The following is a 15,447-nucleotide window of genomic DNA, read 5'->3' as shown; positions in this document are numbered from 1 at the left end:
GGTTTCTGCCTCACTTCTGGAGCTCCAGTAATGTTAGGCAGCTACAAACACTTCAAAAGGTGGGTGGGTTTGCCACTCTTCCATAGCAGCACTGTGTTAGGTGTTCTGTCTGCAACACTGAATTGCAGTCAAAGCGTTGGTGCTTCTGTAGCTGTCAGAGACAGTCTAGTACACATCAGGGTAGACACTGTCCTGAAGTGGAAACAGGAGAGTAGGTAGGTGTGATTACCATCAACTACATAGGGACTGCACAGTTGCTTTCCAAATCTACTGTTCATTTCTCTCTGTTTTACAATGTAAGGATTAAGTCATTTTCCTGGAGCACAGCATACTTCATTTCCAATACTAATCCCTGACTACTGGAGGCATTAGACTTCTTCAGGGGTTCACCTAAGGACAGCTGAAGTAACCAGGATGATTTTAAGGCCAATAAGCAGTATTTTGAGGTTCCAAGGAGAAGACAGTAAAGTGCATAGACTGCAAAGAGCCATTGAAGTTTATCTGCAGGCACACATCTGTAGTAAGACTGCATTTGCCCCTAAATTCAAAGTAAAATACTTAAACCAGGGATATTTTCCCTCTGGATTGTCAAACACTTGTATTCCAGATGCATAGGAATTCTTGCTGGTTTTGCCGAACACTTGTTAGTGCAGACTGACACCTATTTGCAGAAGAATCAGCACACAGACTTTCACATCCACCAACCAGGAGCTTCTACATAGGACTGCATCATTCCTTTGTCTCCTCCTGACACTCTGTACTTATCAGATTGTCTGTTGAGCTCTTGTACTCCTCAAAAATAATTGGAAATGGGCTACCAGGCAGAAAGGAAGGGTGGGACCTGGCTACAAGGTCAGCAAAGCTTTCTGACTAAAACCAAAGTCTCTGTGGTTTCTGTCATCTTGTTTGACCTACCTTGTGGATTTAAGGTATCACTGGTTAAACCCCAACTTTCAGCATTTTAAATCAGTGGTCGGTGAGGAGCAGAGAAAGGGGCAGGGAAGGAGAGCAAAAACTCACCAGTCAGAACTATAATATCAAATTTTCATCTGTTTATTGATGGGACTTCAGTATTCTCACTGGCCAGTTAAGACTCAAAGGAGCTGTGTAGAGCCAACCAAAAGTGACCCTCCTTCTCACAAGCCATCTGTAGGCTTCTCTGATACATCCCTTATCACTGTAATCCGTCCTCCTGTCAGCTCTGTCAGATGTTCCTGTACTGAATTTTAGACTAACCATAGGAAACAAACAGAAAGAGAATTGCATTACCACTTGTACCTTGAGACAGTCTCTATGCTATGGTCTACATAGGCTAGCTCTCAGGGGGGGAAATAAGTATTAAATAACAATATACTAAAGAAGCAGGTTAAAGGAACTATCAGCCCTACATTTTTGCTGTATAGCTCCTCCTAGCTTTTACTCTTTGGCAGTAGAGAGCATCCATACGTGCCTGTAGTGTTCAAGATCTTTTGATGTAATTGCTGATGGGTGAAATAGCATTCACTGTATGTTGAGTCTGTTTCTACACAAACACCAATAATTACTAGTAATCCATTCCCTGAATGCTTATCCAAGTAGCTCTTTTATACCATTTAAAATGGAAGGTGAGCAGTGGAGCACAGAGGAGCTGGAATCCCAGTCCTGAAGAATCCAGCCTAGAAAGCGACTTCCAATGTCAAACAAGAGGCAGAGAGTATGAAAAGATAAATTATTCAGTAATGGATCGTACACACTTATAATGCACAAGTTGTAATGAATCTCAGTTGCTCTTGTAATTTTGTAAAGTTGTTTACCTAATATGGCAGATACACCATATGGTGCACTAAAGAGAGCGTTAGAACAAGGACACAAAGATTTCTATGCTTTTATTTCTAGTTTTGTATGCAACTGAAAACTACACTCAAGCTGTCCTAGAACACGAGCAGTAGAGGAAGAGAGGCTGCTCTGACCTTTCCTGCTGCTGCAGCTTGATGCATGTCATCCCTCTCCATTGCCCCTCGGGTGCTGCAGCCCAGCATCAGCCACAAGATGCCACAAGAGACAGACCTGCAGCCACACTGTCGAGCTGGTTTAGCTTAAGTTGAGCTTTTTTACCTTTAATAAATAACTTGAGCAGCTGATGTAGATTAACTCTTCAGGTACCCAAGTTAGGGAATGTGTAGCTGGCTAGGGAATAAGACCAGACTTTTATTCTAGATAGTTCCCTGGTATGTTGCTTGTAGAATTTCCCCACAGCTAAAACTAGCTATGTGCTTGAGTGTGGCTGGGACTCCCCTGCCTGCTGCAGCATTCCTGCCTCATAGGAAACAGGCAACATGACTTCCAGCAATGTCTGTAACACGGCAGCTACTGTGCAGCCCCATCACTGGGCAAAAATTGGGAAAATGAAGTTCAAAATCATGGAGAGGGAAAGGGCCTTTTCTTTCTCTCCCTCGAGTTTCAAATGATGACTGAGGAAGGATGCAGAGTACAAAATGTTGGGGAATAAAAGATGAATATAAAACTCCTCAGAGGACTGAGGTGCTCCCTCCTAGTGATGCCACCTGGTGAAGCAAGTGGAGCTTTGGGAAAGGCTCAGTGTTGTCATTCTTAGCCAGCAGCCAAAGACTACTGCAGGTGAGACGAGGAAATCAGAACCTAGACCAGTAATAGCCCTGTGAATTTCTAACATTTTTGATCTGAAGATATTTACTCACCCTCTTATTCGAGGCCTGTGTGTTAAGAACAAATACCTGCCAGTTTTTGTTTCCCCTTGCAAACTTCTGGCAAAGAGCTTCTCCCTTGTAGACACGCTTGCATATCTGGGGGCAAGGCAAGACACAGGACGGTATTCCAGTGCTGTTCCCATCACTCACAGGGCCAAGTATTGAGCAATTCAGCTCATGTCACAGTACTACAAGTGAAGTGATCACCACAAATATGTAACACGGGAAGCGTTGACACCCATGTTTGGGCAACCCTAAGTGGGGAATACTTTGTCTCTGACCTATTTAAAGCAATCCCTTCTCTTAGATAACTCAGAGCTCTCATTTTTCACCTTTGCAGCCTTCTGGCAGCTATCAGACCCGTCAGATCTGGGCATTGTCAGCCAGGGCATGAGCAGGTGCTGAGTCAATCCCACTGTAACATGTGTCCAGCCTCCAATTCCGCCCTTTCCCAATACGTAAGAGCAAAGCTTATTTTATAATGGTGAAAGAAGAGGGGCTATATTAAGCTTTGTGTCCCTTAAAAACTTACCACATGCTATGATTTGTCTTTCAGTTTATGGACTCCTAGAATGGTTTGGGTTAGAAGGGACCTTAAAGCTCATCCAGTTCCAACCCCTGCCACGGGCAGGGACACCTTCCACTAGAGCAGATTGCTCCAAGCCCCTGTGTCCAACCTGGCCTTGAACACTGCCAGGGATGGGGCAGCCACAGCTTTTCTGGGCACCCTGTGCCAGCGCCTCAGCACCCTCACAGGGAACAACTTCAACCTAAGAGCTCGTCTCAATCTCTCCTGTCAAGATAAAGCCATTCCGCTTGTCCTTGCCCCTAGAGGCCCTTCTCCAAAGCCCCTCTCCAGGTTTCTCGTAGCCCCTCCAGGCTCACCCCCACTACTCCCCAGCCAGTTAATATTGTTCCAATAGTTCAGTTTCCTGTGAAAACAGTGCCTGGCACAAGAGAGCATTTATCCAAAGGCAGGTTGTATTTTTACGTTAACTATATTTACTTCCTTCACGATGGTTGCACAACGAGGTCAAAGTGCAGCTCTCTACCGTAACGCTGGCGCTCAGCAAGACGCGTCCACCTGCAGCCAGCGCCCGGCCCGGCCCCGCCGCACCCCGCCGGGGCTCCGAGCCCAGCCCGCTGTGTCGGGCCGCGGCCGGGAGCGGCTTCCCCAGCCGGCGCAGGGCTCCCGCCGAGCGCGGCTCGGCAGACACGGCTCTCCCCACAAGGGTTAAGCGGCAGCGGGGGTGTAACGCGCGCTGACACCGGGCGGGGATGGTCCCCGGCGCGGCAGGGCCCCCGCCTCGCAGTGCCGGGCTCGGAGCTGCGACTGGACCGTTTAAAGCGGGGATCTCCCTCTCTTTCCTCCCATCCCCTCCCCTGTTTCCCTTCCTAGCGCTGAAATCCCCGCCGCCCGCCCTCCCTCCCCGGGCGCGCTTTCCCGGGGCTCCCCCCGGCCCCGCCGCGGCCCGGCGTGCTGAGTCAGGCTGCCCAGGCCGCGGAGCGGAGCCTGGCGACACCGCGCCTGGCACACAGCGACAGCGGGGCCCAACCGCGGCCCGGCCGGCGGGGCTGCTACCGGCTGCGGGCGCACCGAAGGGCGCTCCGGGGCAGCCCGCCTCTGCCAGCGGCGGAGGCAGGGAGGGAGGGACGGAGGGAAGGAGGCGCGGGGGCCGGCGCGCTCCTCCTCGCCCGCTGCCCCCGCCCGGGGCTGGGCGTGGGTCCCGTCCGCCCGCCCGCCCCCCGGTTCCCCCCCGCGCCGGCCGTGGATCAGTTACAGGCAGCTGGCACAGGTGCGGGGCGCCCTTCAGACTCGCGGCGGCGGGGGAGACCCGGCCGCAGGGAGCAGCGGGGAAACATGCAGCCATTTTGGGCCGAGGCAGACAAAGAGCCGCAGCCACCGAGGCCTCCCCCGCCGCTCCGCCGAGCCACGGGCCGGGGCTCGGCTTTACCCGCGGCCGCCCCGCGGCGCCCCGCTCCGCCCGCCCCCCTGCGCCGCTGCCGCGCCGCCGCCGAGCCGCTGCCGCCCGACTCCTAACTCGGCCGTCGCAGCCATTTGCACGGCCTTTTATAGGCGGGCACCGGCCAATCGGCAGCGAGCGGAATCCCTCTCCGGCCGGTGATGTGAGGCTGGGCGCTTGCGCCTGCGCACTCGGGCGGGTTGAAGTGTGTGTGAGTGTGTGTGTGTGGGGTGGGGGGAGGGAGGGAGGAGTGGAAGGGGAGGGGGGGGAGGAGGGAGCCGCTCACAGGAACCCTCCAAAAAAAAGATGGCGGCGGGCTCGGATCTGCTGGATGAGGTTTTCCTGAACACGGAGGTGGATGAGAAGGTGGTGAGCGACCTGGTGGGCTCCCTGGAGTCTCAGCTGGCGGCCTCCGGCCACCACCACCAGCACCACAAGGCGCAGGAGCCCCTGAGGGCCGCTGGGGGGCTGCTGGGGAACCATGTTGTGAGCAGCAGCAGTAGCAGCAGCAGCCCTAGCCCTAGCCCTGGAGGAGTAGTAGTAGGAGGCAATGCTAATGCCCAAACAGAGAGCAGCAGCAGCAGCAAGATGGGACTGAGTGCCCCAGAGATCACAAAAGCAGGTAACATGGGCAGGGGTGGGGGGCTCTGAGGGGAGAGGGGCCCTCCCCTCCCCCCACTCCCCAGCTCCGGCTGCCTCCTTCCCTCACTGCTTTTCCCCCTTTTCCCTCTCTCCTCCTTCTCGTTGTGGCAGGAGCGGGAGTGCAAAGGGTGGTATCGATCATATGGGGGAGAGCCTCCCCTCATCATGCCCCCTCGGTGTGTATCCGCGCCTCTGCTCCCTCCCCTTTATTTTCCCTCCTCGCTTCTGCTTACTAGAGGGTGTTTTATCATGTGTGGGGGCAGCTTCCCCGCAGAACAAGCCGGCAGTGCCCGTCCGTGACTCTGCCGGTTCCCTCTGCTTTTCTTGCCCTTGTTGCTGGAGTCTGAGAGGGTTCTCTTCATCTCGGGGGCTGAGGGAGGCAGAGCCCACCCCCTGGGTAATGGCTGTGCCTCTCATGCCGTCTGTGACTGCTCCCCTTCCCTTTCCAGGGGTGGAGGTTATGGGGGGGATTCCCTCTTAATAATGCCGCCTTAGCTGTCTGTGTAAATGCTTCTTCCCCTCCCCCTTCTCTGTTACTGAAGTGGAAGGGGGTGTTATTAATCATGACACCTATTTCCTGTAGAGGAGGAAGCGAGGGGGGATTTCAAGGGGAGGAAGTCCCTCAAAATGCTTCCCCCCCATATCTGCCTGCCTGGATATTCCTTCCCCCCGACCCCCTCCCTTGTTCCAGGGGCTTGGAGGGGGCATTCAACACCTCTCATTCCTCCTCTGCCCTCAAGGGGGGGTTGTCACAACACCAGGTCCCAGGAAGGGGGGGAATTCAGGCCACAACACCCCACCTTGTACAATGTCTTCTCCCACCCACTCGCCCACCCCCTGTAGCTACCTGGGAATATTCCCCCTCTTCGAGCTCTGAAGGTTGTAGGGGGATAGTGTGAAGGCTGGGATAAGGGCTCACTACGTGGGAATGGAGGGAAGCTGGTTTTCAGGGAATTAAAATAAATGTCTCCCCAGAATCTCTGCAGTTCCTCCCCTCCCCCCATTTTTTTTTATTGCTTGCTTTCTTGTTGCTGAAGTGTAAGAAGATGTTACAGACCCTCTGTTCTGATTAATGAAGCTTTTCTAGGAGGATCTCCTTAACCTTTATAACACGCTTCTCAGTGTCTGTCTGTCACTGTTCTTTTCCTATTTCTGTCTCTGTAGGGCCAGGACCTGGACTGTGTGTGATTGTACTTGTGGTAACACCAGGCCTCGTCAAGAGGCATGAGGATTATTCAGGACAAGAAGCTTCATCATCTTGTCCCTTCTCAAACCGGCTTTGCTTTTTATTTATTTATTTTTAAGTGATCTCAGGCTGTGGGAACTTCAGGTCTGGAAGAACAAATTCTGTGACGAAGCAGAGGGGTTTTCTAGTAACCTGCTCCGGGCCTTGCAGTGCTTCTTATCTTGCCAGCCTGATGTTTTCCTTTCACTTTTTCATATTGTGCTGTGGTTGAGCCTCCTGATCTAACTGACTTGATCTGTAGGTAACGTGTGCTGGGCAGAGGGACTATGTCTTATTCATGTGTCTTCCAGTGCTGTTTTTCCCTCCTTGCAGTTGCAGTCCTGTTGCTAAGTGCCGCGTCAGGCTCTAGGTTGGGGAAGAGGTCTAAGGTGATCTTTCTCCTCCCTTCTCTTGGTTCATATCAAATCTGCTTTCCCTGTTTTGTCTTACTGTAATGTTGAAAGCAGGGATGTTAAAATGAATACTGAATCTGCCAGGCTTTGATGGGAAATCAGAGGCTTCAAAATCATCTTCAGCTCATGCTCTGTCCCGTTTTCTTGGCTCTGGGCAGGCATCCTGGGAGATGGAGAAGACTTGGTGATGAGGGAGAACATTCTGTCTTCTGGACTTCTCCTCTTGCTTATTCTCTGTTTAACTTTGTTGTTGTTTTGCAGGAGCAGGAGGAGTGCAAGGGGGTGTTATTAACCATAACACCAGGTCCCAGACTTCAGCTCTGGATGGAGCCACCACAACGAGCACCAGCACCACCACTGCAGCAGCAGGAGCATCTGAAGTCACTGCTGCTCCAGGGACCCTCAGTCAGGGCAAATCGGTGGTTATCAGCACCATGGCAACTGCCTTGTCCACCAGGAATGGCAAGATTGGGACCACGACAGTGCAAACTTTGAATGGGAGTAACGTGGTGATGAACTCTCACCATACAGGAAGTGCTGCTTTCCCTGGGACTCCGGTGACCGCTAACCCTGCTCCTGCCCCTGCTGTTGCCCCTCTCGTTAACAATGGACCTGGATCTGTGGGGAAGGGAAATACTGTTAATGCTGTTTTGCCATCGGCTTCCAACACTGTCATCCAGACTTCTTTCCTTAACACTGCTGTGTCCTCTGCATCTTCCTCCTCGCCCACAGTTATCTCCTCGCAGCCACCACCGAGCATTGGGACTGGGGCGCCGACGGTGACGCTCGTGCGGCCGCCGATCCACACAGCAGGACCCACAGTAGCTGCAGCTGGGGCAGCCACTCAGAATGGGAGCAATACTGTGATCAATTCAACCATCAGTGTGGGGAGTTTTCCTGCTGTTGCTACAGCCACTGTGGGATCTGGAGCTTCCCTCCAGACATCACTTGTGAACAGCCAGTCTGGTTCCACTGTGCCAGCAGCTCCCACCACGCAGGTCATCAAATCTGAGTCTCCTAAAGCTATAGTCCAAGCAGTATCCCAACAGCAGACGCTGGCTACTGGTGGCCAGCCCAGTACTACAGGGGGTAACATGATTATTGGGCAAACTATGCAAGCCGGGCTCCCCAATGTTGCTCCCAATCCTGGTGGGATACCTCCTGCAGCTCCTGGCACCCCCACGGGAATGGCTAAAGGCACTGCCAATACGGTGGCACAAAGTCTGCCAAGGACTCCAACAGCAACTACGAGTGGAATAAGAGCAACTTTGACTCCTACAGTTTTAGCACCTCGTTTGCCTCAGCCACCTCAGAATCCAACTAACATTCAGAATTTTCAGTTACCACCAGGTAAGCAAGAGGATTGAGGGGGTTTACTTTGAAAGTGTATTTCTTGCAGGGAGGAAGGGGTCCAAGTAAGATTTCTTGCTGTTCGGTTGTGAGCTGTGGAAAGGGCATTATGTTTAACAATGAGAATTGTCTGGCTTTGAGTAGTAGCGTAGTAGCATTCCACTACTTGGTGTATGATTTTGGGTGACCAAAAAGTCTTTCCTGTGGTAATAATTCAAGAATAATTGTGCCTGGTAGCTTTGTCAAGGAGTGAGTGTAGGTGAAGCTGTAAACTGGCAAAGCCTGACCATGGCATGTTATCAAAGGAAAAGTTGCTATTTCATTTTCACATTAAGGCATTTTGACTTTTAAGGCGGTTTTGTCAGTAGTTCGTGTAACCTTCACGTGCTGTTCAGTTCCCTCTCTGTCCCTGCATGCCCCCAGCACCACAGAGCACTCATGAATAGAGAAGCAGCAGATAGAACAGGAGAAAACTACCTTCTTTTGCTTTAAATACCTTCAAAGTCTGACTTAAAAACTCACAGAGTTGAAGCTTATGATCGTCTTTTTAGCCACTGGAGTTCTGATACAAAAGGCAGTCTTCCTCTGTCCTTACCTCACCCTGTTGTGTCTAGGGTTGCAGCTTTTGTAGTAGCTAGTCTCATGCTTAGTGCTGAGCATCTCTGGACAAGGAATCTAGTCCTGAACTCAGTGGGTGAGTAAAAAGCAGTATGAGAAGCCTTTCTGTTCTGAGAACTGTTGTGTCCCTCCTTAAATATCCTAGATTTGGAGATTTAAGGTTATATATTTGCTATTATTTGAAACCAAGCTTGTCGTTGTATCCAGATTTATTTTTAACTGAAAATACTTGCGTGAACCTGCGCATAGTTTCCTGTCTTTTTAATAGGATATAGCAATAGCTGTGTTCTTACTATCGACTGTTTTCAGGGCAGTGTACAAAGAACAGCTGGTTAAATTTCACTGTTACTACTGAGTGAAATTAGTGGTGGCTGTGTATCATCTGTTTCAATTGGTCTTAGTAAAAATACACCTATTGAAACTCCTGAGCAACCTCGAAGCAAGGCACCTGTCACATGAGGTACATCACAAACCATACGGTGTTACTCCACACCATCTTTTTGTGTAATATACTATTTATGGTATGTGATGCCACCGTGTTTGATGAAGTCTGTCAAGCATTCTGTGTCTCTAACTGGCATAAATCTTCCTCACTTTTTTTTCTAGAGAAGATTATTCCCTCTATGAGTAATTTGAATGACACATGTTGCTAATTTAACAAAAACCCAGCAGTAAAACTCAGACCTTAAAATCCCAGAGCTTGGTTTGAAGCTTGTGAATTGACAGGCTGGAAAAGCCTTATTTATTTATTTACTGCCACAGTGTATCAAAGGGTTTTTCACATTCCAGTCTGTTGCCACGTACATCTACATTTTCACTAATACTGCATTATAAACCTGATTATGGGAAAAATACCACTATGGAGTCTAGTGGGACCTTTTTTCCAGGTAGCTGATGTTTTCAAAGTGCCAGAGCACACTGAAATGTGTTACTCTTAGAAGCAGCGTTGCCAGTTCTTAAGCATAATTGGGCCATAAATTGCACCTTCGGAGGTCTCAGTAGATCAAAGTAAAACAATACAGGTTCTAAACACTGGAAGGTTTTTATTAAGCACTTTTCTTGTCTGTCCCACACTTTAAAAATATTTATAACTTCAGCAGAATAGCATGACTCTTAAAAAAATATAACTGAATGCATACGAATTGGGAAGTGGGTTCTTGCATGCTAAGGCAGACTTAATATTGGAATGGATTTTTTTAGTGGAACAGATCATATTTGTAATTGCTTTGGTTTGCATTTTCATACTTTGCCAAAGTAGCCAACTTTGAAAGTGCTTTGCATAAAGCATTTCTTTTAGAACACTTAAGAACTGATGGATGCTGAGCCCTTACAAACATCTCGCAGGTGAGTGTGGCTACTGTCAGAGTTGCTTAGCCCTTGCAACTGCTGTAATCTTTAATAGGGCCCACATACATTCCGAGTGAAAGGAGAATGGATGGCTCTGCTTTTGAAACTGTATTTCAAATTACAGCATCCTAGGCTGGATTTTTAAAGGCAGTTTAGTAGTATGAGGCTGCAACTGCAGCACTTGGGTGCTGTGCATCCACTGCATGCATCAAATTTACATCACAAGTTTAGGTTTATAAAAGCTGCTGTGTGCTGATGAGAGTTTGAGAGGCTCAGGGCTTGATCCTGCACTGCACATATTGCTTTCCACATGAAGATTTACAAACACTTGGAAAGAAAATCCTTATAGAAGGTTTGGCCAATAAGCAGCACATGTTTTATAGTTATTTTCTTACCCTGGATTACTGTTTCTAGCTCTCCACAACACGGTTACAGTTTCACATGCATGGAGAGCAGAATATAAAATGTCAGTAAGTGTTATTAACCAGGGGCTTGAAAATTATAAACCTTGAAAGGTTTCAGATGGTCTCTTAAAATGAGCCTGTGAAAACAGACTCGATCAATGCTCTTTAAAATATATTACTTTTATAATAATGCTTTGTATTGCATCAAAGCAATTGTGCAACAAACATTGACCAAATCGGAGCTGTTTGAAGAGCTAATGGGCTGTAGTTGTTGTGCCCTTACTAGATTCTGGCATAATGCTTCCCAAAGAAACCGGAATATTCAGAGCATCTGTGTATTAGAAATGGTTTTCCACTACTGATGTCTTTGTGGAAGACACTGTTGTGTTTACTCTTCAGGAGCCTGTGTTTGGAACTTTGTGGTCCAGTTGGAAAGATCTGTGTAATGAAGGTCCAAAAATAACCTTATTTATAGCTTCTTAGCAAAGACATTAAAATGTTGTCAGATGATTTTGTAGGGGGCAGGAGCACAACTTTCTCTTTAGACAACACTGCTTTAAAGATGCAACATCTTCTGAAAGTGGGACTGAAAATAAATTGTATGAAGTTCCAGGTACTTCAGGCAATAAGGTGGAATGTGTTGTGTACAGTAATATGGTAAGAGGTAGGAAAACTGGTGAGTTTGTTAAAGCATGAAGTCAGTGTTCTGCTGTTACAGGCACTCAGGAAAGTCTGCAGAAAAACATAACTGACATTATGCCCTGAGATAAGTCTTTTGCAATGTGAGAGTTCATGAAGTGTTTAGAGGCTGTCACTGACACATGATAGAATCATGTAAAATGACAAACTTGTGTACTTCAGAAGTGCTCTTCAACATCTTATCTTCCCCAGCAATGCTATAATACAGTTTCAAAACCAGTGTCTGTGAACTTGTGCTTACTTTAGCAGTATTGTCAATTTAGAGGTTCATATCTTTGCTTTCTCTTCTTGCTGATGCTTTCTGTTGTTACTCTCTTCTGCTTTATTTTTATGTACCAGCATCTCATCATAAGCAGGCGCCTGCTAAGGAAGGGAGCAGATTGGAGGGAGTGCTGTAGGTGTACAGTGAGAACAATACACAGTGGGTAGGTCTGGACAGTGAAACTGAAATCCAGAAACCTTCACTTCACTGTCCCCCTCTTTTCTTTTGCCTTCTACTAGAAGTTTCTAGTACTTACAAAGATTTGTTAGCTTGATGCTAAAGACACTTTTTTCTGAAGAAACAGGATTCTGTGACTCTGAGTCTGTTTGAGTGTAGCAGGTAGGACAGGTTGTCTGTAGAGTTTATGTATGTCTTTTACTTCTGTGACCATGACCAGTATTCTCGTTAGCAGTAACGTGCTTGTGCAGCTGTAGTAGAGCTCCTATCGCACATTCGTTTTGCTTTGTATCTAATAACTTCTTTATTACTTTCACAAAACTCAGTTGGGTCTGCCAGTAGCTGATGCTAGAGCAAGAGAGTGGACTGCTTTATTACTTACTTTCTGGAGGGCATCTCGTGTGCCATTTCTGTGGTGACTACAGGATGTTCCATTCTCACCTGTGAAACCAGTGGGGATCCTCTAAAGATTGAATGTTCCAGAGTTCTGAACAGTCCTAATGCAAGTGACCTCTACAGTTGGTTTAAACTTACTGTTGGGGCTTTCTAGTAGCAAAGGGTACCTGGAATAACATTGGTGCTGTAATCCACTGGTGCAGACATGTATCTGTTTGCATGTTCAAGGGTTTATTCGTGGCCTTAGATGCTGCAAACTTCACTTGGTGTTAAATGGAAGCTTAACTTCTGTAGAAACTGTTGATTTTTAGCTTGGATAGTGTTACCTATCCCAGAAGGATTCTTAATTTAAGCCTTGATTATAGTGGCTTTAAGCTGGGAAAACTACCTGAGCACACACTGCCTTTACAGCATGGGTTCTGGTCCTTTTCACATGAGCAGTCATACTTTTGGGGGCTGGAGTCACTGAAAAACAACATCCGCAGGAGTAGTTTAGTTTCCTTCAGTGAGGAGCTGGGGTGCAATGTTCTTTGGGTTACTTTATACTTGAAACATGTATCCAGAAATGCCTAAAGTAACTGGGAATATTAACAGAAGAGGAAATCTAGAGAGTTCCATCATGTAAGAGATACAGAAAGGAACAGAAGAAATACTATGAAGTAGTGGAATGTAGTTGTTTCTATTTCTCACTGACTAGTAAGCGAGTTCAAACAGATCCTGATTATAGTTTTCCTGTATGTATCCTGTATGTGCTGCCAATATTATGCCTGTTAACTGTGTTGGCATGGCTCTATTTGGTTAAAAATAATGTCTGTATTACACAGTGATAACAGAAACTTCTTACAGGACTTATAATATGTTTTACTTTCAAAGGATTTCACAAAACTTAATCCTTGTAACATGCCCGTGTGGTTGGTAAATAAAGTAGTATGAACTCTGCTTTAGAGCTGGGGGAAAGAGCAAATTAGAGAAGTTCTGACTTGCCCAAGGCCATGAGGGAATCGATATTTTGCCAAGATTAGAGCTTGGGAGTCCTATACTTGGCGCATAAAGAGGTATCTCTCCTTCTGAAAGATAACTGTGCATCTCCTCTGCACAACTCTTCTGGGTGAGGGGTGGATTTCATGTTCAAATCATGCATCAGCAAAAGGAACATTCTGCTTTATTTGAAATCTGCTACCTCATATCTGCCATATGTCACCAGACTGAAAGTTGTGTTTGTTCTCGCCGCAGCTTTCGTGACTGAGGAATCCTGCGTGCTTAGCTTGGTACCCCAAAGGACTTCAGACTTGGAGATGTGCAATAGGGTTGTTGTTGTTGTTAAAATGAGTGTTATGAGATGTTTTGCACGTCTGAGTGTCTCTTTAAGTGATGGAAATATAATGGCGATTCTGTTAAGCTGTGAAAGCTATTAACTTTGGCTACATATTGTTCAGTTCTGCTATGGAAAATACCTTTGGAAGAGCATGTATGGATTTGTTTCATATGCCTGTCTACACTTCAAATTGTGATCTTCCTGGTTTTTTTGGTTATCACTAGGCTTACGATCAAGTTGTTGGTCAATGACTGGTGCGAGTCCTTTCTTTTGAGCCATTCTGCACTCTGCTACTCTAGGAGTTACATGGTGTTTTGATGGTCAGTGAGCTAAACGAGTTTTCCAGCTCTGGAAGTCTATGTGGGTCGCTTCTAAAATGCAGCATCATGGTTTGAGGACCACAAATTTGATGGACTTGAGTCGCTATGACAGGATGCTGCAGCAAAATTAGCAGTCTGAGGTGAAAACGCAACAGTTTGGGGCACTAATAAGACACAACTTAGTAGGTATCACAAACTCTCCTCAAATGAGATGTCTTGGTGCATGAAAACTCTTACTATTGTTTGTCTTCTCTGTTTTGGGAAATGATGTGTAAATAGAATCCTAAAATAAGAAATGTAGGAAGTAGTTGAGGAACGCAGTTGAAAATACTGATATTAACCTAACTGGGGTTTAGCAAAGAGAAGATGCTGGCTTGGGGAAAGCTTGATTTCAGGCTCTCTGTTCTCATAAAAACTGTGATCAAATACTAAGAGTCTGCTTAGTAAGAACACAACATGTTAAATATTTGGGTTTTTTTTGTGACTATATTCAGTTTTTCTCAGAAGTCCCTGAAATCAGCATTTTTACCTGAAAATAACTATTCAGGATTATTCACTGTGGTGAAACTTTATAAATCTTTATAACTCCATTTGTCTGTCTGAATCTGCTCGTTGAATTCGATGTTAAAAAGAAGGCTTTTGCCAGTTGGAAGACAGGAAGTGTTAGCAAGATTAACTTTTTTATCTCAGGCATATGATCTCCTGTGAAAGAAGATTTGAAGAGGTAGAAGCATAAAGAGAATTCTGAAAATTGTGTCTCACAACTGAAGACAATGATAGAAAGGGATTTTTGGTCATACTTAGTAAGCAGTTATGTGTTATATTATGAACTGTAAAGCTGTATGTGAAGGAAGGCCAAACTCTAGAGCAAGTATGTGGTGCTCACGAGTTACAAAGGGCTTTCTCTGTGCACAGCCACAGGGATGTTCCTCTGTACAAATAGATGTGTGATCCAGGAACATCGACAAAGTTCCCTGATGCCCTTCTGGGACTGAAGCCTCAGAAGGTCTTGATCCCATTGACAGGTTGCACACAGTTGTTTAACAGAGGCACTGGCTGTGGGCATACTTGAGCTTTGGTTTTGTGCTGTTATAATTTGTTAGTGCATGAACTTGAATTTGTTTTTAAACTGATGAAGGTCTTGCCTCGATGCAGGAAGTTGTGTATTTATAATCGTACAGGTTTCTTGTAAGTTGCAAAACCTTTCTTGTCTGGGTAGTTTTTGCTGGATCAGCTCTCTTGCACACTGTTTCCTCATGAGAGGAGGAAAACAGCTTATACAATAAGCATCTCTTACAACGATATAGTTGTGTCAGCACTGGTAATTGTACCACTAAATTATTGTGGCAAAATGGTCCCATTTCCAGCTTGAATATTGAGAGAAGCATAAAAACTGTACACAGACCAGGCTGTGATTGACTAAGGGGCGGTTAAATATTGAGTATTTTTTGGTGAGAACAAAACCTTGATTATCATCCCTATATAATGGTATAGATTAGCAATAATCGAGAAAGACGTGATAGTTATAAGGCGTTGGTACAACCATGTCCTGTTTGTGCAGGGAGAGCTGTTCAGCACCTCAGTAGAGCTGTCTGAAGGCGTTGCACAAA

General features: G+C 46.7%; 1 protein-coding gene across 2 annotated transcripts in view; it reads left to right on the top strand.

Moving 5' to 3' along the window:
- The first annotated feature begins 4,952 nt into the window (after positions 1–4,952).
- TAF4 (TATA-box binding protein associated factor 4) overlaps positions 4,953–15,447 on the top strand; it is a 37,907-nt gene continuing 27,412 nt past the window's right edge. For both annotated transcript variants that reach the window (XM_030503158.1, XM_030503159.1), the window contains exons 1-2: positions 4,953–5,291; positions 7,211–8,299. In XM_030503158.1, coding sequence (XP_030359018.1) covers positions 4,976–5,291; positions 7,211–8,299 — 1,405 coding nt within the window. In that variant the 5' untranslated portion in view covers positions 4,953–4,975. The remainder of the gene's footprint in view (positions 5,292–7,210; positions 8,300–15,447) is intronic.

This window comes from Strigops habroptila, chromosome 13, assembly GCF_004027225.2.
Source record: "Strigops habroptila isolate Jane chromosome 13, bStrHab1.2.pri, whole genome shotgun sequence".
Taxonomy (NCBI): domain Eukaryota; kingdom Metazoa; phylum Chordata; class Aves; order Psittaciformes; family Psittacidae; genus Strigops; species Strigops habroptila.
This window is presented reverse-complemented; position numbering and strand designations above follow the sequence as displayed.